We start from the raw sequence: 16,000 nt of genomic DNA on the forward strand, positions 1-16,000 counted from the left end.
TAAGTCATTGATCAATACGTGCTGCACTTAATGGGATGAACTACTCCGGGCTCATCTCTATCTGTGTGGTAAGTCATTGCTCAATACGTGCTGCACCTAATGGGATGAACTACTCCGGGCTCATCTCTATCTGTGTGGTAAGTCATTGCTCAATACGTGCTGCACTTAATGGGATGAACTACTCCGGGCTCATCTCTATCTGTGTGGTAAGTCATTGCTCAATACGTGCTGCACTTAATGGGATGAACTACTCCGGGCTCATCTCTATCTGTGTGGTAAGTCATTGATCAATACGTGCTGCACCTAATGGGATGAACTACTCCGGGCTCATCTCTATCTGTGTGGTAAGTCATTGATCAATACGTGCTGCACTTAATGGGATGAACTACTCCGGGCTCATCTCTATCTGTGTGGTAAGTCATTGCTCAATACGTGCTGCACTTAATGGGATGAACTACTCCGGGCTCATCTCTATCTGTGTGGTAAGTCATTGCTCAATACGTGCTGCACCTAATGGGATGAACTACTCCGGGCTCATCTCTATCTGTGTGGTAAGTCATTGATCAATACGTGCTGCACTTAATGGGATGAACTACTCCGGGCTCATCTCTATCTGTGTGGTAAGTCATTGCTCAATACGTGCTGCACTTAATGGGATGAACTACTCCGGGCTCATCTCTATCTGTGTGGTAAGTCATTGCTCAATACGTGCTGCACCTAATGGGATGAACTACTCCGGGCTCATCTCTATCTGTGTGGTAAGTCACTGCTCAATACGTGCTGCACCTAATGGGATGAACAGGAAATGTTTTCCATTTTTTAGAATATTGAACTTTTTCCTAAACCATATGCGTTTGTAGTCAATAAATAAACACCATCGTAATCTTGACATTATTTTCGTTCGGAAAATTATTTTCGTTGACATACGTTCAGTACTGAAATCAGTTCCTAAAGTACTCACGGAAATGAAAAAAACCCTGTTTTTCTCAATTTTAAAAATCGACACAAAGTTTTACGTAGCTGTAAATACGAAATAACAAAACAACTCGAAAAGAACTAGTCTGGATTTGCTAGTTTGATCTCAGTGAACAATACAAAATGTACTTTACAGGAGGTAATGTGTCGGCACTTTCAACATTCAAAAATAAAACTTAGTCCAAATTGACATAGCAGAAACAGACTATAGGCATTATGCACCTGTTCTCACCTGTCGTCAAGGTGTCATACGTCACCTTGATCTACTTACACCTGGTTATGCCCAGTTCCACAATAGTCTGTTTTATTCACAGTTTTACACACTTTTACGTGTAAAAAGGCATAAAATTATTTGATACGCTGTATTTGTGCCACGGCCCAATTAGTACTAATTTAGTTGATTGAATATTTACATATTTTGTATATTAACTGCATTTATTTAAGATCTGAGGTCGAAAAAACAGTTTTTTTTCATTTCCGTGAGTACTTTAGACTCGGGGCAGGAACAAAAGACATTAACCTGGTATTTATTTGTTAACTTTGGAGTCGGCGGATAACAGTACTAGTGTTATAGAAAAACACGCCTTACCTTGTACACATGTCATATGTGATCTATTTTCCTGAACAACAAACTCATTTATAAAAAAAGATGATAAAAGACGTTTGATATTTGCAATTAAAATAGAACAAACCAAAAAAGGTTTGGCGACAGAGATACGATTTTCCCTGTATGACTGAGGATAATAGTACTGTACTAAACATACAAATCTGCTCGTCCTGTCCACTTGTAAGACACTGATTTGTTTACAGGGTGACAGTGGCGGCCCTTTGATGTGCCAGACGAATGACAACAACTGGAAGTTGGTGGGCGTGGCCAGCTACGTGGCCAAAGGCTGCAACGTGCCCGCTCGCCCCTCCGTCTTCAGCGACGTCAACGTCTTCAAGGAGTGGATTGAAGACAAAATAGGTAGACCACTTTTTCTCATATCTGGGGTATTATTGCATCTTATCAAACCCGCGTTAATCGTGTATTTGGCATTATTGCTGTATGATTTACTAGTCGCTGTCTTGTGAAAACCCATACAAGTCTCTTCGCGGATTTGTACGCCGTTGTTTGCGTTTATACTTCCATAAACGCAAAAAATATTGAAGTCAATTCTTTAATATCCTGAGAAAACAATACACATTGAAATATACATGTGTGTTATCTCATAACAGGACTTAAAGAAACCAATATTTAGTTTTTCACAACTTTGTTGACATGAAGAGATACTGACAACATGTTTTAATGGTTTCGTTGGGTGTCATTGAGATAAATCTGGTTGCTATTATTACAGCACAGCGAGGCCCTTTGTTCACAATAATAGGGTCACGGTCACAGTAACAATTTTTAGGCTCGTTTTTGTTAACTAGAGTATAAGAATTTAGAGAGAATGACAATAAAACAAACATTTATAGAAGGTTGGAGAGCATTAAATTTATGGATATTCGGATGTATATGATATGAAGATGGAATATAAATGTGTTGTAAATGATCATATGCAAGACACACAAGCAGAACATGGAAACCCATCTTCCACAAGTTTAGAAGAGAAAATTTACAGTATCTGTCATTTCGGGCAGTTTTATTTCTTCTGCCAGTTCCAATTTCAAGTCAGTGCGAACTGCAACTAAATCGAGATAAGCATGTGTGAAGTTTACAAACATGTATACAAGTTAAATATTGTTCACAGTTAAAAATTGACTTAAACTGGGAAAAGTACGACTTTGTTGGAAATCACGTACCCCTATCTCTTGGAAATTATCTTTTAAGCGTTGTGGATACGTGGATTCTTTCATACTTTCATAATTGTCTCTATATAATGTATTAGACTGAAAAATGTATTGTTTTGGTGATGTTTCAGAGTGCAAGTTCCGCTGCAGGAATGGCAAGTGTATATTTGACCGGGAGAAGCTGTGTGATCGGAGAAACGACTGTGGCGACAACTCGGATGAGATCGAACTCTGCAGTATGTTCTGTTTTATTGTTCTGTTTGTCTAGCTCGATTCTGATCAAATTGATTTTATGCAAATACACACTGACACATACCTTGACACCATCTCTGAATACAGTGACCTTGACAGCTGAAACTTTAAATGATGGATCACAGTATTGTAACCGAACTTGGTTCTGAGTTTCAACATGGCGGTTACGGCCGCCATATTGGATGACAGGTAGTTTAGTTCCCAAGCTTATACAGGGCAACTGTTTTGAAAATCAGTTTTGTTCAGCTGATATTTAATCATCACCATTCTGCAAGTCGTATTTTAAGTACCACTTAATGACTAGATTAAAAACATTTTTTGCTCAAATATCGGAGTGAGGTCCATATAATCTGTGCACGGTCTACTTACAGACATCTCTGTCAACTGTACATTTGATGACAAGTTTCTGTGCGGTTACAACGGCAGCTGGCACCTTCGCACTAAGAGCGACTACGACAACCGTTACCCACTGTACGACCACACACACGGTGCCTACCCGGGTAAGTGTTGACTGCTACTGTGGTACTCTACCATGGACGTGTGTGACTTCTTTAAGGCAATTGATGGCTTTGTACGGAACATGTAAAAATAAAGGAACCTACTTTAATGTTTGTTCAGAAAGTATTCATGATTGAGTAGTGGTGAAACCTGTCTTGTTGTTCCACTCATGTTTGTGATACAGTGCGTCTATCATTATTTTCTCATTTTTTTATTTCTGTAGGGTTTATTTATGATTCAAGAATGCGGGCACTCTTGTTGGTATCGGATATGTTTATGAATTTATAGTGCTGACGGCTTGTTTCTATGAATTTTGTTTATGATTTGGTAACTGTGGCATCCATCTTGTTTATCCAAAATATGTTCATGATTCAGCAGCCGTGATGTCTTGTTCTTTCAGGTATGTTCATGATCGCGAAGTCTCGCGGCAAGCCCCTAGCGTCCCCCCGTTTCACCATCAACACCACCCACTGTGCCAGCTTCTATTACCACATGCGGGGACGAGTAACGGGTGGGCTTCAGGTGTGGACTCACAGACTGCCGGAAGTGGGCAAGAATGACTGGTTGCCCGTCTTCCTTAGGAACCATTACATGGGCGAAGACAATTGGGTGCGGGGGGAGTTCACGATCGCCCCCGAATCTTATGAGATAGTCTTCTTCTCTGATGAGCAGGGGAGGATTGCTGTCGATGATTTCATGATGGTGCCCGGAGCCTGTGCCGACAACGGTAGGTTCTGTTGTGGAGTAAAAAGCATGAAACAATACAGGTTAGACTACAGGGACCCGTTCCACAAAGCGATCTTAGTGCTACGACTGTCGTAAGCCAGTGTTAAAGAATGGGAGTTACGACCGACTTAGCGCTAAGATAGCTTTGTGGAACGGGGCCCAGGTAACATAGCAAACAAGTCATTATCACATGTGAGCACATTACATTTGATTCATAGTTGGTTGCTTTGTTGTTTAACGCCGCACTCAACAATATTCCAGCTATAGGACGGCGGTCTGTAAATAATCGAGTCTGGACCAGACAATCCAGTGATTAATATCATGAGCATCGATCCACGCAATTGGGATCGATGACATGCATCAACCAAGTCAGCGAGCCTGACCACCCGATCCCATTAGTCGCCTTTTACGACAAGCATAGTCGGCTTTTACGGCAAGCATGGGTTGCCGAAGACCTATTCTACCCCGGAATCTTCACGGGTCTGATTCATAGGATTATTCTGCTATTATATCTTCTTAGAAAGCAAGTGGTGTCCCCGCCGTGATATTGCTGCGTAAAATAACATACTCACTCACTCGCATGAGACCAATCCAAGGCGAACTGGTAAATATATGAATAATTCTTATGACAAATGTGATAACATGTGTCTTCAGAAAATACATGCAATGAGAAAATAAATGTGTTTCGTGGTCATGTTAACATCTTGTGCTGCACATGTGCAGGTTTTTGAAACATGTGCATGACTCAGTGTCTGGTGATCTTCAGGTTGCCCTGACGACATGGTGGCGTGCACTTCCGGTGTAACCCTGCAGTGTATTTGGAAGGGCGCGCTGTGCAACATGGTGGCGGACTGTGACAAGGGCGAAGATGAGTCGCGGTGTGCGGCGCCTGCTTTGGCATGTGACTTCGAGAGCGGCCTGGAGTGTGGACTGCGGCAGGCGACCGATGATGACACCCACGCCGAATGGAGAATGGTGAATGCCTCTACCACTGACAGGGAACTCACTGACAATACCTACAAGAACTCATCAGGTAGGCTGTAGTGTTCGTGAAGCTATATGACCCTTACCATAATCATAAGTAATCTCTGCCAAAGCAGAGTCCATTTTAGATACATAAGTATGTGTTTATGAATCACTATTAAATGATACTATGGATTCTGGAGTTCATCCATGGACACTTTATACGATTTATATTTCGGGTCCATCCATCAAAACAGAGTCCTGACGCTTGGCAATGTTTGTACTCCGTAAATATAAGGAGTAGATGAAGCCAGCGTGATCTGACGTGATGTGACGGTTTTGTTCGATTAGAAGGTTAGCTGAGCTGAGCTGAAATGGGGTTTACGTGGCATTCAAGATTTTCGCACTTATATCGCGTCCCGATTTATGACGGTTATGTAGTGCAAGCCCTTTGAGATACCCGTCGTTTGATTAGTAAGTGTGGCCGATGCAGAGCATAGTATTATCTATATTGTCTGCTCCTTTAGGTGTGATGCTTCTACTTGACACCAACTATCTCCTGGAGGACAAGGAGGTGAAGATGCACCAGAATCTCGTCCTGAACCAGCCCACAAGCTGTCTCAAGTTCAGCTACTTCAGCAACACCCCGGGCACCATGGAGGTAACACAACGCTTTAACACAACTATCGGTCTTCCATGTCGTGTCACACTTGAATTACCAATGAGGTAGAGGGATTACGGATCCCCTGTCCCGAATAAATGCAGGATGAAAGCATCCTGGCTGTAATTCCGAGATTCTAGCAGGCTATTCAATATATTTCAGAAAGAAAAGAAAGGAAAATATCAACCCTGCAGAAAAACTTCGCTTTAGTCAACTTGTTCATATGAAGTAATGTTACCAGTTTTGTCATATCTTTTAAACCGACCATTCTGCATTGAGAATTGCCAAAATTCACATGTGGATATATCGAAAGTTATAACACTCGATTGTTCTGCCCCTATATGTAATATCTGAATGTATATCTCAGTACATTCAATTATCATTTATGGTCTTGGCTATCAGTTTTATACTCATTTGTGATCAGCATTTTAGCTCACATGCTATAGAAATTCCGGGTTAGAACTGGTCCCTGGTAAAGGGTGACTTATGGATCGAGTGGTCAGGCTCGGTGACATGGTTGGCATGGAATGCTGCTCACAATAATAATCACTGGATAGCATGGCCCTGACTTTTTAACAGCTGGAATATTGCTGAGTGTGACGTAACACAACAAACACACACATTTTCGCTCACGGTTATTACTGAATGTAGAACTGTTCACTGAGGCAGTGCAATATGCATATTCCCGAGGCAAAGGGAGTCAACTGACTGTAAAAATCCAGTTTCCACCCTTGCTGAACTAGACTGGAATTCCTGGGCTTGATAGTAGCGCCACCAGTGGCTATTACGAATTATGTCCCTTCTATGCCTCTCCCATGGACCAATCAGATTCCAGCTCTCGTAACTTGCATTCGTTTCAAACAAAATGACCGTGCCAATTCAAGACGATCTGATCGATGATCAAGATCTATACTGTAATAAAACGGGTCTTACATCGCGAAGTGCATGAAATCACGCGAGCACCTTGATTAAAAACATGAAAAGATTTGAAAAATATCTGTTGACAACGAGTTGGCAAGTGCACATGCTTTGTAAATCCTGCAATCGACCGAAATCTGCACGATGGTTTACGACCCGGATTTCGATTTCGTTGCGCAATTTTGATTGGACTATGCATAGACTCGTTAGTCCTGCCAAAATGTAACTCCATAATACCAGCCTAGATCGGCAAGGGTGGAAACTGGTCTTTTATGGTCAGTTAACTCTCTTGCCTCGGGTAGATGTGCAATATATGATATGATCTTTCTCTCGACTCAGATTACGTACACGAGGAATGGCTCAGGTGTCGCTAACCTACTATGGGACATTAAGAACAGGCGAACTCACGGCTGGGCGAAGACGCAAGTGAACATTCCCGTCTCCGGCAGCGTGAAGCTGGAGTACACCGTCATCGGCGGTGTATACGACACCTACAAACCCTTCATCGCAATAGACGACATCCACATCACTGAGGGCACGTGTAGCCAGTTTGGTGAGTGTGGGAGGTTGCAGAAATGTCTTTTTATTTCCTGTCAGGATATCGTTTATATTGAACTTTTGTTTACATTTTTTTACTCATTGGCTGTTTGTGTCCTAAAGTGGGTCAATATATCGTTTGTTCAATTTTATTACCAGGCTGGGTTATTTATACAATCCCGCAATAGGCGAGTTATGGTTGTATGAGTGGGTGAGTAGCCTCCCTTACAAGAACGTTCAGGTCCAGATGACAAATGCTAGCCATGTATTCTAGGTGCGTACAATTACATGCATGTGTCTTTTTTGTGTTGGACAGATTGTGATCAAGATCTAATGCCCTGTGCTTCTGAGAACTACTGCCTACCACAGGGCAGCTTCTGCGACCGTCGTGTGGATTGTAAGGACGCCAGTGATGAAGCCGGATGTAGTGAGTTGTCTCCCTTTTTGAAATTGTTTTCCCCCAGACTAGAAGTTTCTCCCAATTAGATCGTTTCGAACTAATGACTTCCGAGAGCTATCTGAATTTATTAACGGCAACATGTCGCATGAAGGGTGTCAGGTAACATTCGATGGCTGCCGAAAGTCTTCGATGTGAAAATTATTTGAATGAACTGTCTTTTTTGTAAAACGAAAATACTAAATCTTAAGAGTTTTGATTTAAATATATCAGGTAAAATTTGCCGAAAGCCGTATTGTTTCGAAATAAGTGTATGCTGGTGATGCATTATCTAGAACAATTTTCCATGTTAGTGTACTTACAGCGAACCTGTGAAGGGTCTTCAGTAACCCATGCTTGTCGTCGTATCCAAATTGCATGGATCGATGCTCATGATGCCAATCAATGGATTGAATACAACCCTACAGTTACAAACTGAATACCTGTTTCGTTTTTACCAGTATGCACAGCCGAGGAGTTCAAGTGTCCTGACGGCCCTTGCATCCCGCTGGAGAAAACATGTGATAGACACATGGACTGTTTGGACAACACAGATGAAGCGGAGAAATGTTGTAAGTCTTTAGAAACTGATGTATATATTACTCTGAGTGACAAGTGCGTCCTGGGTCTTCTAAATTGCTGTGCAAAAGAAAGTATACACTTGAAAATTGTATTTTACCCAGACATAAGAAATGTTCCAAAACGTTAACATGCTGAAAACAATGGCTGAAACACAGAAACTTAAGGCCCAAAATACAACTATGACACCGGTTTTAAATACATCCCCATCGAATAACTATTTCTTGTTTGTATAATTTTTGGCCATCAAACAAAGGTATATACTTTTATATTAAGTCGGATATGTTCCTTTGTTGTGGGGGCGGTCGGGTAGCCTAGTGGTTAAAGCGTTCGCTCGTCACGCCGAAGACCCGGGTTCGCTTCCCGACATGGGTACAATGTGTGAAGCCCATTTCTGGTGACCCCCGCCGTGATATTGCCGGAATATTGCTAAAAACAGCGTAAAACCATACTCACTCACTCACTCCTTTGTTGTGGTACCTTATTTTCAAATATATAACGTCAGATGTCACTATAGGACATGTGTTATGGATCCTCATTGATATGCTCCCTTTCTGTTTCAGCACCTCTTGTTTCGGTCAGCTGTGATTTTGAAAACCGCTTTCTCTGTGGTTACACGTTTAACGACACGGCGTACAAGTGGGCTCGTAATTCAGGGGAGACAATCACGCCTAGCACAGGACCAAACTCGGACCATACTTTCGGCAATCACACAGGTAAGTAACAAAAAACACGTGTCATGTGTCATTTCATCTGTTCGTTCGTCAGGCTGAAGGTCCGGGTTCGATTCCTCTCATTGGCACAATTTGTGAAGCCCATTTCTAGCGTACCCCGGGCGGTCGGGTAGCCTAGTGGTTAAAGCGTTCGCTCGTCACTCCGAAGACCCGGGTTCGATTCCCGACATGGGTACAATGTGTGAAGCCCATTTCTGGTGTCCCCAGCCGTGATATTGCTAGAATATTGCTTAAAGCAGCGTAAAACCATAATCACTCACTCACTCACTCACTCTAGCGTACCCGACGTGTTATTGCTTGAATGCTGCTAAGAGCGGTGTAAAAACATACTCACTCTCTCACTGTCTTATAGACGGGGCCCCCGGGGATTCCGGAATATAATTGGTCCCACCTAAAATGGGTGTTCATGCTGAGTGACTATATTGATTGTATGTCAATGTACCCTGGCAGCGTGGCACGCTTATCATAATATCAACCACTGGATTGTCCACTTAACTCGATTATTTATTGGCCGCGGTGGAATAGTGCTGACTGCAGCGATAAACAATAGTCACTGGCTAATAAACTGACATTTCAAATTCACATCAATTATGAATGGTATCATTTCATCAATTACAGGGTCGGTCGGGTAGCCTAGTGGTTAAAGCGTTAGCCCGTCACGATGGAGACCCGGGTTCGATTCCCGACATTGGTACAATGTGTGAAGCCCATTTCTGGTGTCCCCAGCCATGATATTGCTGGAATATTGCTAAAAGCGGCGTAAAACCATACTCACTCACTCACTCATCAATTACACATCAACATAGTTTTGGTATGATAATTATTTAATTATTATTTAGATTTAACGTAAATAAGAGGGACACCTCAGGGTAATTTGACGCCATCACATGTTTTATTGTATAACAATGTAACACATTTGGTCCTCCTTTATGCAGGTCACTACATATACGCAGACGGCACCGATGGGGTCACAAATGCAATAACGACACTGGAGTCGCCCTCATTCACCTCCAGTGGCAACGGTGTCAACTTCTACTACCAAATCTACAGCGCGTTCCAACAGTACCCCCAGTTCCAGAACATGCACCTGGGCAACTTGACGGTAAAAGTGCGGGACAATACGAACGGCGTGGTCACGCTTCTGTTTCAAGACAAAGCGGACGGGAACCAGAGGTGGAAGCGTCAGTGTATGGACCTACCAGTGTCCCAGAACCTCACGCTGGTCTTTGTAGCTCAGAGAGGCAACAGGACACAAGCTGATGTGGCAATAGATGATGTGAGACTCCTCAACAACAGGTGTCAGGACGGTAAGTACAGAGCTGGGTCGGATACAGGCGACTCTCGTTAACGCCTTGTCTTATCACTAGTTTTCCCAAACCACAGTGTCTGTTGTCAAAAGAATAATTTAAAATCAAGTGTTTCTAATGAGGAGTGCTTCCTGTCAAGTGACCCAATTGTCCTAATTTTCCAAATTACCTGAGTAAAGTGATTCAGTTGTTATGTCAAGTGATGCAAATGTTTTGTAAAGTGACCCAATTGTTTTGTAAAGTGATTCATTATGTAAAGTGACCCAATTATTATGTGAAGTGTTTCAATTATTTGTAAAGTGACCCCATTGTTATGTAAAGTGACCCAACTGTTTTGTGAAGTGATTCAGTTGTTATGTAAAGTGACCCAGTTCTTTTGTAAGGTGGTGCAGTTTTTATATCTAGTGACTCGAATATTTTGTGAAGTGACGCAGTTATGTAAAGTGACCCAATTGTTATGAAACGTTATCCAGTTGTTTTGTAAAGTAACCCAATTGATAGATAGAATGGCACCTACCACTGACGCCCAATACATGTCACAGTGGGCTGAAGATAACAGATATCACAGGATCATTCAGCAGTACGCTGATTATTGGTTTTGAATTTCAGAACTCCCAGATTCCATTTCCACAATCCAGACAACTGCCGCACCTGGAAGTAAGTCGTAAAATGCTAATCCACCACATATAATCATAGGCACAACTGTGTTGAGTCTATTCAGATGTACAAAACAGTAAACACTCCACCTTTCTGCAGAGAATGATGCGGCTGCAGCTAGGCTTTTACACAAATGATTCTGATATGTGTATTGCTGCTTACATTGGTTTGAAATTACCAACATTATCACAACTTTACTTGATTGAGTACAGTCCCACAAACACTGCAAACTTCAGGTCCAAAACACAGCTATGATACTGATCAAATTCATCGCCATTTAGTAACCTTTTCTTGTTTCCATTTTAGGCGCAATCAAAAATAGGTGTACACTTTAATTTGCCCTTCAGTTTAGCAAAACCTCGGTAATCCGATATGACGCAAGAACCTCTTTGTATCAACACAGGACATTACTCCACTTACAGGCCCGTGAAGATCCAGTGTAGAATAGGTCTTCAGGAACCCATGCTGCCGTAAAAGGCGACTATGCTTGTCGTAAGAGGTGACTAACGGGATCGGGTGGTCAGCATCGCTGACTTGGTTGATGCATGTCATCGTATCCCAATCGCGTAGATCCATGTTCGTGATGTCAATCACTGGATTGTCTGGTCCAGACTCGATCATTTACAAACCGCCGTCACATAGCTGAAATATTGCTGAGTACGGCGTTAAACAGCAAACAAACAAACAAACTAGACTCCATTTACTCCATGATTGGTTAATCCGGGGATATCACGTGGATGGAGATGTAACTGGGGTTCACTGTATATTTCTCACTGTATGACTAATACAGCAATTGATGACATTTCAGGCTGTGAATCCGGAAAGCGGAAGTGTGACAACGGAATGTGCGCTCCGGCGGAATACTTCTGTGACGGTATTAAGTACGACTGTGTGGACAACAGTGACGAACGCAACTGCTGAACGCACACGTGTACATGCTGCGTGCTCTATTCTGTGATATCTCGGGAAACAACCACCAGATCTGAGTCATCGGGAAAAAAATCAATACTCCAAAGAATTTGAAATATACATGGATAAACATAGAAATTCTGTGAAACTACAATTTACACGTTTCTCAGTATAAAAAAGAAATATTCATCCATTCTTTATAAAAGTTCGAAAAAGATGAAAACTATTTAATTTGTTTACACTTCGGTAAACACCCGTTTATGGCATTGACGAATTTAATTAATTATTTGGATATTAATTGTATATGTATTGATGTGATTTGTTTGTTAATTATTTACATATTGTTAAGATTAATGTTCTTTCTGTTGGATATTTTCTACTTTTTATATTACGCGCGGTATTAGAAATGTGGATGTGAAGTGTATTATAGAGGTCAGTTGTCATAGTTGTATATGGAAGTTATTTCGTGAAAGGTTTTGTTAAATGTTAATATCTGTCATTCATTGGAGACGGTTTTTTATATTACGATATTAATTCAATTCCACCATGTGATGTGTTCGGGAATGCCTATTCGTAATACACTTGTTATGTAGACTTTTCCTACAGTGTAAAAAAATGGTGTTACAAGTAACAAATTTATTGTTTGGAAATAGATTACAAAAGTTGTGATACTAGTTCTGTATTCCATGTAAATATTAATGCGCATTATAAACAATGTTTTAACCTTCAAGATGATCACAACTTACGCCATTATCTTAAGGTAAAGCACGCTTACAGAAAACCCCGTTAGTACAGACCCAGTTAACATGAACATGCAAAGACCCTAAGTAACAATACGTCTGGGTTAACGGGGTTTCACTGATTTATAACAGGGACGCAGATGTATACTCATTCTTAAAGTGCATTTATGGTTATGACAGCTTTCGTGGTTATGATCGGGGGTGGGGGATGGGGTCATTCAGTGAACAAAAGGGTCTATTTATGTCTTAAAGATTTATATGTATCCGTACGATTTATTTGTATCAGTGGTTGTGATGAAGAGGTGACAAAACGCTGCTATTCAGAGTTGCTTATGTTTAATGGCAGAACCTGTCTGTGCTATACATATTATATATATTTATGTTAATTATGAGCAAGATACTTGTATTATATTATATTGTATATTCAGAACGGCCGAATGTACGAATGTAGGAGCGTATGAACGAATGTCTCCAAATCTATTTAATCCATATGCCTTTACTTAAGTATTTGTTCGTCTTCATACTGGTGCAAATAGTATTCATCTTATCTCACACACTACTTTCATTTAGCAAGGTTATATTATCTTCCATACAGCGAAGTCTAATACTCACGTCTTTTCATCAATTAAAATTTTCAATTCATCTCCCACATAGAAATGCCTTCTACTTTTTCATCATGTATTCGCTCAGGTCTGATGTTTAGAACAATATCTTCATGCTATCGTCAATTCACGACTCAGTAGATACATTTTCACTTGAGAATATCCCGTTTCTTTATCACAAAATATGCATTTTCATCTTTCTGTTTAGCTATCACCGTGTGTGCTTCGTCCCATATTGACCATACAGCCTTGATTTACATAGGTTTAGAAAGCCCTGGTATAAAAGTGCTTTACATTGTGTTGTGTTGTGGCGCCTGTAGCTCGTCCTTCCAAGAGAGCTTCCGGAAACCGTTGAATGTTTAAATGTTTGGATTTCTTAACCCACCATTTAGTATGGTTCTTTTTAATGTTTACTGTGTCACCGTCTGCTCATCTCGATAAAATATATATATATTTATATATTAGAGATAGATAGATTCTTATTTTTAAAGTCAGGGTCCATTCTAAATTGTTGGGCGAAAGAAAGTATACACTTGAAAATCGGATTTGACCGAACAATTACCAACGTTATCAAAAGGTTACAAGTCTGAAAACAGTCGCGGAAACACTGCAAACTTAAGGTCCAAAACGCAGCCGGCAGTCTGATACTCAATGGTATGATGCATATAATATCGCCTACGACACCCGTATCAAATACATACATGGGTGTAAACTTTCAATTGCCCATCAGTATACATTTAATTACATCTTGAATCACCATCTTGAATTGCTTTAAAATGTATATTTATATTCATTATTACTCAATATAAATAGCACTTAAAATATCCTCCCTGTCCGTGAATCACCTTTGGGGTGTATTTTACATATGAAAGAGCCTAACATGGTAAACTCCTGTAAGCGTTCTGTTCTACAAGTGTCCATTTCCTGCTCGAGTCGTCTCAGAAGTGTTGCTGTTGGTGTAGACTCGGTGGAGAGCTATTTATTTCAGCGTTATTAAATAGACAATATTTTGTTAAATTCGTGTCATTCCTATAATAGTCCTAGATGTTTGTGTATTAATACCTGTTACCCACACTAGGTGTGTCTTTATGCATTATTACTGAATGTTAAGATTGTATATGCAAAACAGGATTGATTCTATAAACAGAACAGGTTTAATTCTTTTAATATTATATGTGTATATAATATTCAAATTAAATTTTGCGACGTTAGAGTCCAAACTTACAGACAGGAATTTGGACAAACTCAATCAATGGCAAATTGAGCGTGTCAACCACATCCTGTTAGTTTGTATGTGAAAGAATATTGCATTATCGCTAAAAGTCCCTCTGAACATTAAAGTTAAAAAAATATAATACAGTATATGTTAAAAAGAAATCCTTCGTTTATACATAATGTGTGTTATGATTATGGCAGTCTCAGCAAATTCGATTCAAGTCGTTCAAGCTCGACTTTGTCTGCCAACTCGTATTTTATTATGTAAACCACTCAAAAGAAGTTAAAAAACACCTGACTTCTTTCAAATGACTCTACTTAAAATATCACGCCATGACAGATTAGCTGTGGTCATGTCAAACCATTGGGTATTCCTCAACTTCTTTTGAGTAGAGTATACCAATTTACATATTTATTATTACCATAATCACTCAGAAAATGTGTATCAATGAGTAACAGAAAGTGGAGCATTGTCTTTCTATAATTAATGCCCATTTCTATCAGGAAGTACTGGAAGTCTGGGGATCGAATCCAAGACCCTTCCTGATTGCCATTAATGGTTGTCAGCACCATACCCGTGCTCGCTGATTTCACCAAAGTGGCAAGCGTCTAAGACTTGCATCACTTAGGGCCTCCCTTCCCTTAAGCTGTTATAACTCATACACTGAACTGAAGCAACCCTACCAATGACTTGCCATCTGTAATGCGTACGATTTGTTTTTATTCCGCAGCCAACCCAGTGTTTTGTGTTCATTGTGACATTTCTTACATTCATGTTTGTTGGGCCTTGTCACCAATGTTGTGTAACTTATGCAGATGGAACCCTAGGGGTGTGTCCCATCGCTGTCATATTTTGTGTATTTATATACACATGTCTGTATTTCACAGGCAAAGCTCCTGTTGTGAATCTTGTTTGTATTGCGGTTGTGGTCGCTTGAAAAGCGATATATTATTATCATGATGAGTGATTGTGTAAATGAAATATTTCTGTATGTAAAAATGCTATGCAGTTGTACATTTTCATACGAAAATAAGTTGTATATTGCTACATATATTTTCTGATAGAACGTTCTGATACATAATGTACTTGAAAAGTATAAATAACAACAAAAATAAAATATTCAAATATTTACATATTAATTCCATTTGTTTGTATGATGGTACTAGATTGTCTGCAACTGATATATGGATAATATAGGCGGATGGGGTAATCCTCGGCTGCATCACATCAGTTGCTATCGCCGTGGGGGTTTGAATCGGTCCCTAGAAACCAATACATGTTGTATTACGAGGCGACGCAATGGATTGTGTGGTCCGGCCCAGTGACTTTGTTCATTGCGTGTACTTGTACCGAGGATATGCAACGCTGCTCATAATATCAATCATTGGTTTGTCTGGCCAAAACAGCATTTGTGAACCTATGTGAAGTGTGCCTTGAAATGAACCTCGACTTTAAAATTAAACCTTGCCGAAGCTAGAGAATATAGTTCCTGTTATCACACGGTCTTGTCACGGTGG

General features: G+C 40.5%; 1 protein-coding gene across 5 annotated transcripts in view; it reads left to right on the forward strand.

Annotated features, from left to right (window-relative positions):
* Positions 1-15,590, forward strand: part of LOC139475155 (uncharacterized) — a 113,470-nt gene extending 97,880 nt beyond the window's left edge. For all 5 annotated transcript variants that reach the window (XM_071258434.1, XM_071258443.1, XM_071258420.1 and 2 more), the window contains exons 32-44: positions 1,786-1,942; positions 2,880-2,984; positions 3,372-3,500; positions 3,899-4,225; positions 4,991-5,257; positions 5,715-5,848; positions 7,106-7,319; positions 7,620-7,730; positions 8,201-8,311; positions 8,882-9,034; positions 9,988-10,359; positions 10,969-11,016; positions 11,825-15,590. In XM_071258434.1, the coding sequence (XP_071114535.1) occupies positions 1,786-1,942; positions 2,880-2,984; positions 3,372-3,500; positions 3,899-4,225; positions 4,991-5,257; positions 5,715-5,848; positions 7,106-7,319; positions 7,620-7,730; positions 8,201-8,311; positions 8,882-9,034; positions 9,988-10,359; positions 10,969-11,016; positions 11,825-11,937 (2,241 nt within the window). In that variant the 3' untranslated portion in view covers positions 11,938-15,590. The remainder of the gene's footprint in view (positions 1-1,785; positions 1,943-2,879; positions 2,985-3,371; positions 3,501-3,898; positions 4,226-4,990; positions 5,258-5,714; positions 5,849-7,105; positions 7,320-7,619; positions 7,731-8,200; positions 8,312-8,881; positions 9,035-9,987; positions 10,360-10,968; positions 11,017-11,824) is intronic.
* The last annotated feature ends 410 nt before the right edge of the window (positions 15,591-16,000 follow it).

This window comes from Haliotis cracherodii, unplaced genomic scaffold (genome assembly GCF_022045235.1).
Source record: "Haliotis cracherodii isolate W230 unplaced genomic scaffold, xgHalCrac1.p SCAF_1, whole genome shotgun sequence".
Lineage (NCBI taxonomy): Eukaryota > Metazoa > Mollusca > Gastropoda > Lepetellida > Haliotidae > Haliotis > Haliotis cracherodii.